We start from the raw sequence: 15,949 nt of genomic DNA, 5'->3' as shown, positions 1-15,949 counted from the left end.
CATCTCAATTTAGGGAGCATGTTATTCACGTCTTCCTGGGTGAGACGGAGAGGATCTGGCTCAGTTTTTCATTATCCCTATAGTATGCCTTAAGTCAAACCAAATAAGCTTCCCTTCTGGCGCTCAATTCCCATATGCTCCTACCTTTCTAGTCTTTTACGGGGCTGATAAAGGCCACATTCAAGGGACAGTCCCCTTGAGAGCCTCTCTGAAACTGAGGATACCTAATGGCCTGTCACTGTTGACAGGACCCTGGGATGGCAAAGTTCGTGAACTGAATTTTATGATCTGTCCATTGGGTTTTTGATTTAAAGGAAGAGTGGAAACGTGTAAAAAGGTGAGCTGTACCATTGCCCAGATATTCGGCTGCCCCCTCACATAGCCTGAGTCAGGTTTGAAATTTACCTGTATTTGGACACAAGGGCTCAAAATCCTAGATTGAGGACTTTGCCATCTACTAGTCCTGATTTTGGTTAACTGAAATCTAAAAGCATCTGGGTTTGTCCTGAGACGCAGAATCCTAAAACACTTGGCTACCTTCAGGACACGTTAAAGAAATGTACTGTGCGTTAAGGGGCGCCTTCAACTCTTTTCATAGTTCTGTATATACTTTATTAGGTTCAGATGGTTCTCCTCGTGCTGAGAGAGGTGAGATGTTCCCCTTTCTCATTTCATACTTGCATTGGCATACCTTGGCAAACCTTAGTATTTACTTGGGAAAAACCGCTTCCTTTAAAAAATAGCTTCTTTTCTTCACTAGCACGCTTTAGTTTAAAAATTATTTATTTATTTGGGCAGAGACCCTTGGGAACATTTCTTGAACTCTAAATTTAGATGTAATCTTAGACAGTTGGGTCGAGTTGAGTGGCACGCTGGGGCAGAGGGTGCGGACACACATGTGTAGGTATGGGGTACACGCTGTGCAACCAACTACTACCTCATTCCCCAGGGGTGAGGTGGAAATTTTTCCTTTTCCACATCCTGGAGAACCTCCAGTTATATTTCCTCTGGGCAAAGGCTTCTGTTCTTTAGTCTCGCAATGAGTGAGGTGAATTGTAGGTAGGGCCTCGGGTAACAAAGATGACGATGATGATAGGGGACCTATCGACATTTGATAGATTAGGCAGGGTTCCCTGCAGGCGGGGTGGAAGACTCTCTCTGTAGAATTTTCTGATGTCTTCAGTTAAGTAAGTTGTAGTATTGATACGAAAGTTATAGCAGGAGCCTGATGGACCCATTATACATTTTGCAGTTGGTTAAAATTTCCTGTTCACTTAGTCACAGTGTTTTCTACTCTTGGGATTCAGAAAAGTGATTCCAAAGTCCTGTCTCTGTATAAAACTCAGGGAGTGAAGTTTACAATCTCTTTTTTATCTTTACACTGTGGTTTTAATTTTTTTTACCATGTCAACACTTCCACATTGTAAGGCCAAGATGATGGAGAGATTGTTTTCCGAAAACAAAAATTATCCGTGTTTTAAAGAACATACTTCGTAGTTAACTTGTCTTTTTTTAAACTGAAGTATAGTTGGCTTACTATGTTGCGTTAATTTCTGCTGTACAGCAAAGTGATTCCATTATACATATATATATAATACATATATATATATATATATATATATATAACATATATATATATTCTCTTTTATATTCTTTTCCACTATGGTTGATCTCAGGACACTGAATAAAAAAATCATCTGTATTATATGAAACTCTTAATTGAACTTGATGCTTAGGAATGCCTAACATCTGGCTACAAAAATGAAATGTTATTTTCCAGACACACTGACTCATTATTCTTCAGGAAGCACGTGCCAGGTCTCGTGATGTGGCCGAAACGGTGAGAAGGCTACATTTCGGTTACAGGGAATGGAAAACCCCTCCCGGTTGACGGAAGTGGGGTTGACAGTCTGGGGCCAGAGCTGCCACTTTATCACAATGTGAACTGGCGTTTTCCCATTTCTGGAGCCTCGTGACCGTCCTCAGGACTCTCCGGGACAGTTTTGAAGACACAGAGGAAGAGTCTAAGGTTTGTATCATAATCCCTGCAACTCCACCCATTGGAGAAAGGGCATAGATAAGCCCCCTGTCGCCTGGGCACTCAGGGAACATCTACTCAGCCACCATCAAGAGAAGACACCAACCTCACACCGTACCTAAAGGATTTCGATGCTTCCTTTCAAACATATCATTTGACTTAGTTTGGGGCAACTTAGAATTATTGCTCGTTGTCAGTACCTGGTTTTGGAAATCAGTACACCTTCTAAAATTATTTCTGACTGCGCTCAGATTTTGCTCGCTCAACAAGTCCTCTAGTTTTTCCTAAGAAGCCCGGCATCGTCTCTGAAAGCTGCCCGCATCCAGGAACAAGGCATGATCGTCAGCAACGAGGGGGGTCCTGCTCTTGAGGCAGTCAGAGTGCAACTACGTTGTTCCTAGACTTCTCCACGGATGCGTGCTTCTCTGTCTTTGACCTCGTCCCACTTCCAGCTTCCTAGAAATCCACAAAAGCTCCACTGGCCACCCCTTATCACGTTACTCTGGCTCTCAATTGCACCTCTTAGCGAACGAAGACTCTGATCATGGGTTTTCATCCAATTTGACCAATTCGTCTCCTGTGTACATAGAACTCCAAGTTCAACACGGAATGGCAGAGTTGCCAGATTGAGCAAATACAAATTCAGTTAATGAATTTCAGCTAGACGATGAAAAATTTTTCAAGTATGTCTGGTACAATATTGACTTCTACTAAAAGTATGATTCATTGTTTATCTGAAATTCACATGTATGTTGGTGTCCTTCTTCAGCACTTTGGAAAGAAAACAGTACTCACTCTTCCTACCAGCGTGGCTGTAGTGGACTTTCATCCATTTACTGCCCATGACACTGCCGGGGACCATGGTGGTGGTCAGGGCTAGAAAGTCAAATCCGCTCACCACTTTGATCATCTAAGCAGTGAACACACTGACACCGTTTCTTTTCTTTCAAAGCCAGAAAGAAAGTTGCCCCAATGGTCCCTAACTCCAGGTGGCCACACTCATTTCTGATCCCTCTGAACACCTCAAGGGTTAACCTAGTGATTCAGTCTATGGAAACTCACACAACTAGGTAAAGACGGAGGAAAGCATGAGATGCAGTATGTACCGTTCAGCACTTACTACCTACTTACCAGATGACGGAGGTGTAGATTTTCTGGAACTAGGTACTATGTCACCCAAACTGGATGATGAATTTCCTCCTGATTTACTGGAGTAAAGCAAAAATTTATATTACAACTGACACTTATTTCGGAGATTAAAACATCTGTAATGCTCAATAAACATGATTTACTCATTATGTTTTTATTGAACTTTAAATCTGTCTTGCCTCCAAGGAGGCAAAGAGTAATTTCCCAGTGGAGACTCCTAGAGTGCTCGACATAGCCGTGTCAAGGTCTCTGTTGCAAATTCAGGGATTAATTTGAAAAGGCCCTGAGAGAATGGAAGAAAACTTGGGTACTTGCTGCAGTCCTCAAATTCTCTGCCAGGATCCCAGACAGATAAGAGCAAAGATTTCCTCTGCTTCTTATTTTCAAGACTTGGAAGCAGTGTGCAAACCTGCAGGCTAACAGCCAAACGTCTTGTTTAATTCTTGTTGGGTTTCTGCTCCTTTGTCTTAGCTGGCTTCTTTTTTAGTGTACCAAGATGGAACGTATTCAAGTTTTTACAAGCAACCTATTAAAAAAATCCCCAACAACACAGCTATGCTAAAACCTGCCAACCTTTAAAAGACACACGGGGGAACACGAGAAAGTGTTCTATGATTTAACCCTCAGAGTGTATCTGGAACATTCCGCAAGCATGGCTAAACGTGGAGGATTCAGCTTGGTTCATTTAGGAACCATCTGAACAGTGTATACTTCAGAACTACCAAATTCTATCATGAATCCAAGACACGCCTTAGTGTCTTAGAAACTTTGGGGTTAATATTAGAACGGTGGCATTTATGTTTTTACCAGTGGCCAGCATGCTAAATAATACACCACACGGCCCCTTCACAGAGGTGGATAGAAAGGAACATTTTAAAAGAGTGACATGGAATTTCAGCAAGACAGTCTCATGGCCAAATGTTTATTGTCATAGCCAAGCCAGGGTCTAGTGGAAAGAATCCGCTACAGTGTCTATGCATCCAAGGGTGATAATTAATATTCTGTAAATATTTACATGGATTTACTATTTCATGAATATTAGTATGAAAATATAAGTTCCACTAAAATACCAGTGACAGGCTGAATTTTATTGCTACCATTCTGGCATTTTAATGTGTAAAAAAGACAAACATCAAAAGCTTTAAGCAAGACCAGGAGGCCTCTGTATCTTTTTCAGGTTCTTAAAAGATATCCCAGCACGTTTAATAAGGATACCAGATGATATGTAAAAGTAATAAAAACTGGTATTTAGAGAAGCCATTTCTGGCAGTTATGCAAGAATGCCCATTACCAAGCCCAACGCGTTTTCTTCCACAAGTTTTTTTTTTCTTTTTTTAAACTGCTAAGTCTAATTCCAGTTCAAACTTGGGTTTGTTTTACATTCGCTTCGAATTTCCGTAACAGTCAAAGTATTATTTGAATTGTGTAAAATTGTGACAAACACTGCAAAGAGTTAAAATGTTCAGAATGCAAATTTGCCCTTCATGTTTAATTCTATAAAAATGCTACGTTCTTGAGCTGTTCTCCAATTCTACTGCCTTTGATTTCTGCTGATTTTTTTTATAATTTACACATCTGAGTTTTATAATACTGCTGAATTCTGAGTTTTATAATACTGCCTGAAAGTTATGCCCTCAAAACATAAGTGTATTGAAAATGTTTGGAGACAGATGTAAGAACCTCTGAAAACAAGAAGAGGTATTTTCACCTACTTGGGCAAAAGCTTAGGTAAAGAGACAGGACAAAATAAAATCCAGAAAAATCAAAGGAAAATGAATATGGTTATAGGAAACGTAAATGAGTTCCTTAGAACAGGTATGAGGTGTTACACTACTCAAATACAGATAATTTATAGTTCTTTAAGGAAAAAATGCAATAGCAAAATAACACAGCTAATACAGTAGATAAGAACAGACGGCAATAATAATAACGATTCGTTCTGTGCTTGCCTGGACAGGCCCTGGTTGCACGATTTCACAGCACATAGGCCTCTGAAGTCAAGCTACAGACAGATGGATTTTGGTTACATCCTGATTCTACCTTACTTGCTGTGCAACCTTGGTCAAGTTCCCTAAATTCTCTCAGCCTGTTTCCTCATCTGCGAAGACGAGGCCCAAATACCTACCATTCCTGTAGGTTCTTATAAAGCTGAGCTGATCGCTAATGGCTAGACCAGGGATCCCCAGCTGGGAGGCAAAGGAAACCCTACCTTCTTAACAATTTGGCAAAATGTCTCCCATCCTACTCCTTGAGAAGTAGTTTTCCTTTCTCAGTTTGTATATGAAGAAGCAGAGAAAGATTGTATTAACTAGCATTAAGAAACCATTCTCAATACAGAGAATAGAAAAAGATACAATAAAGCTAATACAAGACTAGAAATCAAAAAAATGGCATCAGATCTTCAACGTCCTACAAGAAAGATGCCCGGCTTTGTATATCTACACGAATCTACTTTTATATGACCAAATGCATTCACAGTCTGAGGGTCCCCAGTAACCCAGGGATTAATAAAAGTCAAATATGGGCTAGAGGTCTTGAAAAAGGGAAGAATCCACCTGAACTAAAAGAGCCTGAGAATTATAAAATACTAGTGAATGAAGATGGATGTTCCAAACCACAAAGCATCTTTTTTTTTTTTTTTTTTTTTTGGGGTACGCGGGCCTCTCACTGCTGTGGCCTCTCCTGTTGTGGAGCACAGGCTCCGGACGCACAGGCTCAGCGGCCATGGCTCACGGGCCCAGCCGCTCCGCGGCATGTGGGATCTTCCCGGACCGGGGCACGAGCCCGTGTCCCCTGCATTGGCAGGCGGACTCTCAACCACTGCGCCACCAGGGAAGCCCGCATCTTCTATTTGACTTGTTTGTGGGCACTTGGAAAAATTCTTGCTAACACTGATATATGGTCATTGACAAAGGATTTTGCATCACTATGGGAAAAAATAAGATGTAAGCTTCAGAAAACAGAAGCCTAGCTATTCACATTAAAGAAAAGACTTGCCAGTAACACACCCTTTCACAGGGAAAAGCAAACCATGTTCTTGGACTTGTCTGCGGGGGGCTCAATTTAATATTCACTCCATATGTGAGGAGCCCTTCTAATGATTCTAGCGAGGGGCAAACAATCTCAAGAATTCTAGGGAAAAAATCAATTGGCCCAGCCTATTACATAACTCATCTAATTGGTACCTCCAGTGACAATTTACTGAGTTTCCCTTTAAGTGTTGAGCAGTGGGGCAGAACTGAAAATTGAGTTTCTTAAGTGAAAATGAAATTAAAAGACCACGAGAGCTGCTCTTTGCTGAAATCTGAGACGGTCATTTCTGAAACGTCTTCCGGCCATGCCAGGCGGCTGCGGACACTGGGATTAGTCACCGGGATTGCTCCATGCCAGGGTATGTTCAGCAAAAGATTAAACTTCAGAATTTCCTCTGCACTGAAGCCTGAATTTAATACTCTATGACCTTAGCTCTTTTCATTCATGGTCATACTTAATTTGACTCTCTCCAGAAGGGGATGAAAATGAGAGGCTGGATGAAGTGTTTTAAATGCAGGATTTGTGATGCTCTCACCAGTCTGCTTTTGAACGCATAACAAAGACTGTAGAATCCGGCAACTGACAGTACACGCATGACAGTACAGTCTGGACTCTGACGCGAGCACTTGGTGCTTTGCTCCTACCTGGAGTAGAACCTCCCTTGCTTGGCCCTCTGTTCATGCTGCAGCCTCGTATTCTCGAGCTTGACTGGGCTTGGAACGAATCCGATTTCACAGCCTTCTTTAACCAATCGCCCTATCCACCAGTCATTGTTAAATTTCTGAACGGAAAATCAGAATTGTCAAAATCAGTGCGCAGAAGTTAAACAAATCTTCACATCCTTTTCCTTCCCCATTGACCATTTTCACTGGAGATAAGTATGGTGGCAGTGACAGCGAACTCAAATATCGCAAGTCAGGAAACCCTGTTCCCGTGTTGAGTGTGTGCTAAGAGCAAAGTATTTTCCGGGAGCTCGACAATCCCTCTCCCGCCTGACTCTGCCTTCACTCTCCTGGCCTCGAGACCTTCCTGAATTCCACTGCAGCTGCTGGCACCATGAGTAGGATAAACTCTTCTTGTTCAAAGATGAACGGGTCTTCCTGACAAGAGACTAGCAGGAACTAGGGAGTGTTACAGAGGTCCTCCTCTTATATAATCAGATTAATTAGAAGTATGAAGAGTGAGTGAGAAATATTGACATCGACATGAGATATCTGATGTCAGAGCAAAATTTACCTTTGTGCAAACAGGTGTGTAATGACCACAGTCTGGCGTTCACAAATGACTTCTCCACTTACGTGGATGTCGGCCATTTCTCTCTTGTGCCTGGACTGTCTGTCCTAAATCTTTAGGATACGGTTTGATGTCCCTCGGCTGAAAAGTAGTTTTCAAGCCTGTTCTCGAACATTTCAAAGAAGGGTAGCCACTCTGTTTTTCTTTTCCTTCTTCTCTAAGCATCAGCCCTTGGGGATGAGAGCCTAGATTCATCTAACTTCCTGCTGTAAAGTGAGATTCTAGGCATGCCATACTTCAGAAATTATTTTCTGTCTTCCCTTCCTGGCCAAACAGAAATAACAGCTCTTTTGAAAAGTTAAAGAAATGGCAGGCTCTACATTCTCTCGTCTCTTTTCATTGGCAGTTATCACCGCTTGCTCACAGCCTTTAGTGCCTGAGCAGTTAAACCGGCATATGCTCCATCCTATATATGATAGTTTGCCTCTGCTAATCCCAAACTCCCATTCCTTCCCTCCCCTACTCCCTCTCCAAGAATATTACAAAGAATATATATATGTGTGTATAACGGAATCACTTTGCTGTATGGAAGAAATTAACACAACATTGCAAATCAACTATACCTCAATAAAATTTAAAAAAAATCCTTAGAAGCATAAAACATTTTTTTACAAATGCTCCCTAGGAGAGGCCGTCCCCCAGCTAGAAGTGCTCCAATTGTAAATTCCTGCAGGCTCAAGAAAACCTCAGACTCTCGCACCTAGAACACGTAAGGGGAATTTCTGGCCATTTCATACAGTGTTCTGCAAAACAGGCACTTGATAAATGTTGACTCAAAATAAACCTTAATTAAGAGTGAATTTTTCCAGTTTACAGATTGAGTCACTGTTAACAAAAAGTGGAGGCTTTTGGTATGGTGGAAAAGGGATGTTCCCGACATCTGGTTCTTGCCTTGTTGGCTGTGACTGCATCCGTTCCCCCTTCCCCTGCAGAAATTTACCACCAAAGAAGGAGAATGGGCAAAAGTGGCCTGAGTTTAGACCCTGCTAGCAGACAGGAGAGATCATGAATTCTAGATACTATTATTAAACCCTCCCCAGATGGTTAAACTTGGGACACGAGGGAAAAATGTCACACGGTCAAGGTTAAACCTTAACACAAAAAGTACAGGTTAAGTATAAAAAAAGGATCATCTACCCCAGTGGTTCTCAATTTCTGGGTCACAGAGCCCAGGGGAGCCTTGAGGTTATTCCAAGAGGCCTGTGACTTTTTTCTTCTTTAAAAAGGTTATATTTATATTAGAAAAGCTTGAGAGGCACTGATTTCACGTGTATGTTATCCAACCGCAGCTACACGCCATGCTATTTCACAGCAATGAGAAGTAAGAAATGATGCTTCAAGGTAAAAAAATCATGTGGATAGAAATTCCAATTATTCTCCTTACTTCCTTAACATGCAGAAAATCTTTTGCTTCGAATGAGATGGCCATGCCTGGCACTGGGACGTCGTCTTCATGGGCTGCACTATAGCTGACATTTGTCCGGACTGCAAATGCAACGGGCTTTGTCTAAAATGGGAAAAGGAAGGGAGAAAAAGATTGAAAAAAAAGAAAAAACAGCATTCCCTCTCTTTCCCCCTCAAAGTACAAACACACACTGAATAACTGTTGTCACTGTTGTTGCTTTTCCCAACTTTGGTTCTTTATCACAAAACAGCTTATCAGTATTTACAAACCTTCGAGCGCTCAGCTATACTACCCATTTCCGAACTAGAAAAAGGCCACTGTGCTCTTTGAAAGCATAACAAGTAATGAAGGTGAAGAGGAACTACTGAAATAGGAGTTTACAACATAATAGCTTGTAGCAAATGGAAATCAAGAAAAAGACACAGGATTGAAATGCCCAGTTCTTGTGTTTCAGTGAAAAAGACTTAGCCACTGCCATCTCCACCCCAAACATGTACTTTAATTAATAATAAATGGCATAATTCCAAAAGGTACAATGTTTTGGATGAAGAAAGAACCACGGAATGTATCTTATGACCACAAACACTGTATTCATGGCGGCCGAGCATCGTGAAAGCAATGACCTTTTATTCTATTATTTTCCTCCTTGAGTTCACTCAGCCACTAAAGATGATAACGTTCATTAAGCTATCCTTCATTATTTGATGCTTTGCAAATATACAGATACATATTTGTCCTCTATCTAGGCAACACCTGTTTAATCACAAGGTGAAAAAATAGGCAAACTCAGAAACGGTGAAAAGAGGGATTGCTCTAACTGGCATTGTGTTTCTTTCGCATTGTGGGCATGTGGATTTCTTCTGAGCAGGTTCTTCCTATTCAAAGAGCTCTTCATCGGGACTGCTCATGAAGGACAAGAGGGAATTAGAACAGAAAGAACCCATCTTCACTTCCGAATCTTCAGAGTTAATGCATTCTAGCTGACTACTGTCTGGGTTGAGGACTGAGCTCATAAGAGCCACGGAGTTACTCAGATCCATCCACAACATGTAGAGTGGGAAAGGAGGACCAGGTTCTAGACATGGGCACAGTAGGCAGGAAGTGGACTGAAGACACGAAATGCATTTCTGGGCATCCCTTACGATTTTTTATTAAAAATGTAAGAGGGGCTGCTCCTCATATGGAAATACAAAACTTAAAAAAATAGAAATAAAAGTTGCCTACAGTTCTACCACTGAAACACAATTCTCGATTGTGTGATAGTATTTCCATTTTTTCCTGAAATTAAAAAAATTTTTGATTCCCACAGCTATAATCATAATATTTTACCCAATTCGTACCCAATTTTTACCCAATTCTTAACACAGTTTTTCAGGTGATACACTTTTAAAATTTTTATTTATTTTTTTTAGGGCATCATTCTCTATTTTTAACAAAAATAACTGAGGGCATATTTTGAAGACAGGGCAGAGCCACTTATCATGCATCTGGTTTTAACAGATGATAGACTTTTAAAAATCTACCATTTAGAAAATGACCTCAACCATTCAACACTTTCTGGTGACATCTAGGTTTAAAATTTTTTTCACTATGATAAATATTCTGCTTTGAAAAATCTCTGTATGAAAAGCCTCTATTTAGAATTCTTTCCTGGGGACACATTCCCAGAGCTAGCATGAGCAAGCCATGGGTCATCAAGACCTTTTAAACTTCTGTTCCAAACTACTGCCCAGATGAGCTGTGCCGTTTTAAACTGCAAGCAGCAGTATAGGTTGGTGCCTTTTTCCATAAGATGCAGTCTTAATCAGACTCAGTTTTACTACTAGAAATAGCATTTTCTTGAGTATATTGATCCATTATTCAAGAGAGTTTCTGATCCCAAAAGTATAAATCCAGGATTTTTTTCTATGACATGATCTCTCGTCTCTCTCACGGACCTTTTAAAAAATTTTAAAAAGATAACAGAGTTTAAGTGTATCCTATATATGTAGCACATACATATTTTAAAACCACTGGAAGACATAAATTTTAAATGTACAACTCTAAAGAGTATCCCATGAAAATCTCTTGTCTTTTATCCAAAGACCAACTTTTCAGACACTAGAGTAGGAAGAGGGAACAGTGAGAAAAAAAAAATAAAGGGGTGGTAAAGTTAGCCTATAATAAGCGGGGCCACAGGTAATGATTTTATGCTCTTAGATTAAGACTTCAGTTCAGAATGTGGAATTCCCTTCTGGGCTCACCTCCTATAATCGACCATGCTCCCCTTAGACAAGGAGCTTCATATAGGAACCGGCTTTACAGAGCATACGGGTAGGAGAGAAGCAAGCAGAAGCCCGTCCCTCAGTGTCTTTACTTCAGGAACTATATTTCTAACTTACAATGTAGAACAGACAGGGCGGAGGGAAGATAAGAAGGCTTATCAGCTGGAGAGAAAGAGGCAGGATGCTGACCAGGGGGGATCAATGGACGACGTCATTTTTGAGTCGCCGAACTCACTTCGGCTCCATCTAGCTTAAGCAGCACATCTAGGATATGGAAGATATCGTCTACATCAATTCCACTCACGTGGGTTCAAGAACAGAGGGTTTTAGATGAACCTGGATATGAACGTTGATTTATTTACAGGGAGCGTAGTCTGAACAAATTCCTTTAATCTCATGGAGTGTGTTTCCAAGGCTAGGCTACTGTTTGGTACACAGAGTGAGCTCAGTACATGAGCATTTTCTCTAGACTAAAAGAACGACCGTACATACATGAATGTTTCCCAGTAGTCACTCACCTATGAAGGCTCAGCACATGGTTTCCTTTGTGGTCTGCACTGTAACCCACCTCACACCAAACTAGTTAACACAGGTTAATGCCTGCCATGAGATGCATGCTAAACCACTCTTACATTCAAGATATAGCCAAGAGTTCTCTCCAGCATGGACTCTCTCACATTCTCTCAGGTATGAGAAATGGTAAGGTTTCCCATATTCATTTTGCTTTTAGGATCCTCTCTAGTTGCTGTGTCCGATCTGTCTAGTTCTGATTTTCTTTGTTAGTCCTCAGACACAGAGGCTTCTTTTTCTTTGAAACCAACCTTAGGTCCCAAGGGAACATCCCTCATAGACTCTTTGAATTTTTAATCCCATGAAACTATTTTTTATCAGACGTATCCCGACTTAAGTCGACATCTGCGTTTTGGGCCGACTCTACGCCCAAGTCTTCATGGGACTCTTTCCTGCCGTCATTCAGGGCTCTCCCCCGTGGCTGCCCCTCCCTGGCTCATGTTCGGTCCGGAAGCCTGCTGTTCTGTTTTGGTTTTCCAGTGTCACTTTCCTAATCAGGGCCCTGGGACCACTTCCCTCTCATGTCGTCCGTCATAACAATTTGTGACTCTCACGGACACTCGGGGCATTTATTTTTTAGGCCAGTGGCCATTTACTCTCTTTTTTTTGCTCCCTTATTAAGATAAAGCAAAGTCCTGAGAAGCAAGAACAAATTAAGAGCTCAGAAACCTTGGGTCCTTACAGAGGTCTCACGGGAACACCAGGTCAGAGTGGACCATGGTGACTGACCAGAGCTCTAACACGTGCCAGGACCCAGAAGGTGTTCTGGGCACCGAGGGAAGCGAAGTTGGTCCAAACCCCAGGACTGAAAGTAACCGTGTGCTCCAAGCAGTGGGTTCTGCCCCAGGTCATAGGTTCCCCCCTCTTCAAGAGGTCCTTTGTTCACCCTCTAAAACTCCAGGGCTTCCCAGGTTTGTCTGAAAGGCCTGATCATGGCTGGAGGGGAAGAAAGGCAGAAAACGTCAATATAAAGATGGCTCGCAGCCCTAGGCAGGGTCCCATCAGGACTGACTATTGTGAATGGTACTTAAATCCAAATTCAGATTCAGATCTAGATTCATCCGACTCCACAGAATCATTAGGGTCCCGAGGAGACAATATGACCGCCTTAATTCCACTGTCTTTCTTTGCAGTCGACCCCCTTCATATCCTGGGAACCTTATTCTCAGGCCAGTGCTCTAGCCGGAGTCTGTTTTGCTCTCTCCTTCTACCTGGGTTCCTGGCTAACTTGTCTTGTAGCCGTGGAGGACCGGATACGTGATGGAGACGCACACAATTCTATCAGCCTTCGCTTCTCCCTCTCCTGTGCCAACGAAAAGGGGAACAGATTGGTTCTCTGCCTTTTCTGGTACCTCCCATCCAGTATACGCTACGTAGCCTCAGGGTGGTTGGTAAGCCACCTACCTGTACTTGGTAGTCTACCTTTTGACACAGAATTAAACGCTCGCTGCCACTTAGCTTGTAGACTCAAGTGCCAATAAGTACCAACTTATAGAAGAGAAGCATCTCGTTATCCGCACAGTCATGCAAAAGTGCTTTAAAAACTCTAAGGCTGTGTCATTTCACCCTGGTGTCTGCAGTCTGTTTTCAAGTAACATTTCAGAAGAAGGCAATGAGTGAGCGACACAGGTGTGTCATGGGACAGCAGAGTGACGATAACCAAAGACATCCTCACTCTCCTCCTCCAGGTCCTTCTTCGTCTTGGACATGGCACGATTTGTGATGAAATGATAAAAGCTACTACTTTGGATGTCTGTGAAGTGCTGTGCTGGGTATTATGCACAGCTTTTTGCATTTAATTTAATCCCAGCAACAACCATTCCTCCCAGGTGAGGAAGCTGAGGTTCAGAAAAACTCCTCCAGGGCCACAAGCAATGGAGGGGATATTCAAATCCGACTATCTCATCTGAAAGCCTGAGTCCTTTCTGCAGTCCTCGCCTGCTTTTCATTCAAAGGGGTACATGGATGGTAGTGTTTGAGCATTTAGATGTCTGTGTGAAATCTGTGAATACCGGAAAGTCATAACTTACAAAATTCTACAAATTGTTTGGTACCAAAAAAAAGGTAAAAATGTAGGCCTCAGTCTGCCTTGTAGCCTAATTTAGTCCACTTTTTCAAATGTAAAACAGTCAACGAGCAGCGTCACATGTTAGACCTCCAGGCATGCATTATAAAGGTCATGTATTGCTGTATCTTTGCCCTTCAATCGGTTTGTGGTCCAGTAAATCGTAACAATATCAAATCATGATTTTTATTTATTTAGATGTGACTTTTCTTTTTTCACGTCTCTTTTTCATAATACATAAAGCTCCCTTTCATTCAAAGAGGGCTGAGATAGTAAAATACACGTGGTTTCATAGTTTCTAAAAATGCCACCAAGGCTGCTGCATTGGGAGAATTAAAGCCCTCAGCTACTACAGTCCTAAAAAGGTGAGGAAACGTCGCTCCAAGCTCCTTACGGTGAAATGTTTCGTGGGCTAACTTTAAGGGTTTTTGAGTAGCCTGAGAGTTATTTGGGGAACATTCCAAGTTGGCTTAGTCCGTTCATGACTCTTGGTTTATGGTTCTCAGGATGGACTTCATTTGATGGATGACTGAACTTACTTACAAATACAGCAGGAGGCGGCCGAGGGTGCTAACCACCTGCTTTCCTCACCTCCCTCCTCCTTCCGACTCCAGCACCACTATAGTCTGGCCCAGCAATGCCCACTGAACCCTCCCAAACTCTCCTGATGTTTCTGCTCTGACTCAGGCCCTCTAGCCCCCATTCTGACCCTCACCACGCTGCCACTTGCTCTACTCTGCCTAGAGATGGACATCTGGGCTGGTCATTAACAGACGTGCAGGGGACCCCATCTGGAAAGTTCGGGGGGGATGCTTGTAGACAGCTCTGGGGCCACATGACTTGCTATTTCTCACAACCCAAAGAAGTTCCATCAGCACCACGGAGGCCCGGCCTATGGAAGCTCATAGGCTCCTGTCAGATACGTTTGAAGTTTATAGCAGGAACCAACTTTATCTTTATTTTCTCACAATCTTCTAGAATCACTAGACCTAAGGCTGTCAGAAAACAATAATTGTAAGTAGGAGATAATTAACTTAAAAAGTCACTTTGGATCCAGCAATTCCATTTCTGGGCATATATCCAAAGGAAACAAAAACACTACCTAAAGCAATATCTAGACCCCATGTTCACAGCAGCATCATTTACAACAGTCAAGACAGGGAAACACCCTAAGTGTCCACCAACAGATGAACGGATAAAGAAGATGTGAGATATACATACACACACACACACACACACACACACACACACACACACACACACACACACGAATATTATTCAGCCATGAGAAAGAAGGGAATCCTGCCATCTGCAAAAGCATGGATGGGGCTTCCCTGGTGGCGCAGTGGTTGAGAGTCCACCTGCCGATGCAGGGGACGCAGGTTCGTGCCCCGGTCCGGGAGGATCCCACATGCCACGGAGTGGCTGGGCCCGTGAGCCGTGGCTGCTGAGCCTGCGCGTCCGGAGCCTGTGCTCGGCAACGGGAGAGGCCACAGCAGTGAGAGGCCCGCATATCGCAAAAAAAAAAAAAAAAAAAAAAAAAAGCATGGATGGACTTTGAGAGGATCATGCTAAGTGAAATAAGAGAAAGACAAACACTGTCTGATCTCACTTATATGTGGAATCTCAAAAGCGAAACAAAACAAAACCCCAAAATTTCTGGTCGTGAAGTAAGATAAAACAAATTATCACAAATTCACGGCACTCGAGTTTTCTTCCTAAACAACGACTTAATGAGTTAAGAGGGAAGCTAATCATCTTAATGGATACAACAAATGTTTACCTTTCTTTCATTTATTAAAAATGTGCTAATGAATGATGGAATACTTACTGTTAAAAAGCAAAATGAAATTCACTCAAATAAGAATAAGACTAGAATTCTGATCATGATGAATAGCTACTGAATTTTCACGCATCGATTTCTTCATTTCTTAATACAGATGCATTTTAATATGCTGAATAGCAAAGTGTGTTTTTCCATTTTCATTCGGAGGTCATTAATAGCTAATAACATACAAGGAAAATCCATAATTTGTTTTAATGTCTACAATGGATTGTCTTAAATATTAACTACTCCCAACTTATAGTATTTTCTTAAAGAAATTGAAAGAAAAATGTAAAGAATTTAAATG

General features: G+C 41.9%; 1 protein-coding gene across 1 annotated transcript in view; it reads right to left on the bottom strand.

Moving 5' to 3' along the window:
• The window catches only part of CACNB2 (calcium voltage-gated channel auxiliary subunit beta 2), a 402,450-nt gene that overhangs the window by 34,890 nt on the left and 351,611 nt on the right, over positions 1–15,949 (bottom strand). The window contains exons 4-6 of the mRNA XM_073801728.1: positions 8,898–9,020; positions 6,865–7,001; positions 3,170–3,246 (exon numbers count right to left, since the gene is read on the bottom strand). Coding sequence (XP_073657829.1) covers positions 3,170–3,246; positions 6,865–7,001; positions 8,898–9,020 — 337 coding nt within the window. The remainder of the gene's footprint in view (positions 1–3,169; positions 3,247–6,864; positions 7,002–8,897; positions 9,021–15,949) is intronic.

The sequence above is a fragment of the Tursiops truncatus genome, chromosome 2 (assembly GCF_011762595.2).
Source record: "Tursiops truncatus isolate mTurTru1 chromosome 2, mTurTru1.mat.Y, whole genome shotgun sequence".
Lineage (NCBI taxonomy): Eukaryota > Metazoa > Chordata > Mammalia > Artiodactyla > Delphinidae > Tursiops > Tursiops truncatus.
The sequence above is the reverse complement of the archived record's forward strand: the minus strand, read 5'-3'. Positions and strand labels throughout refer to the sequence as shown.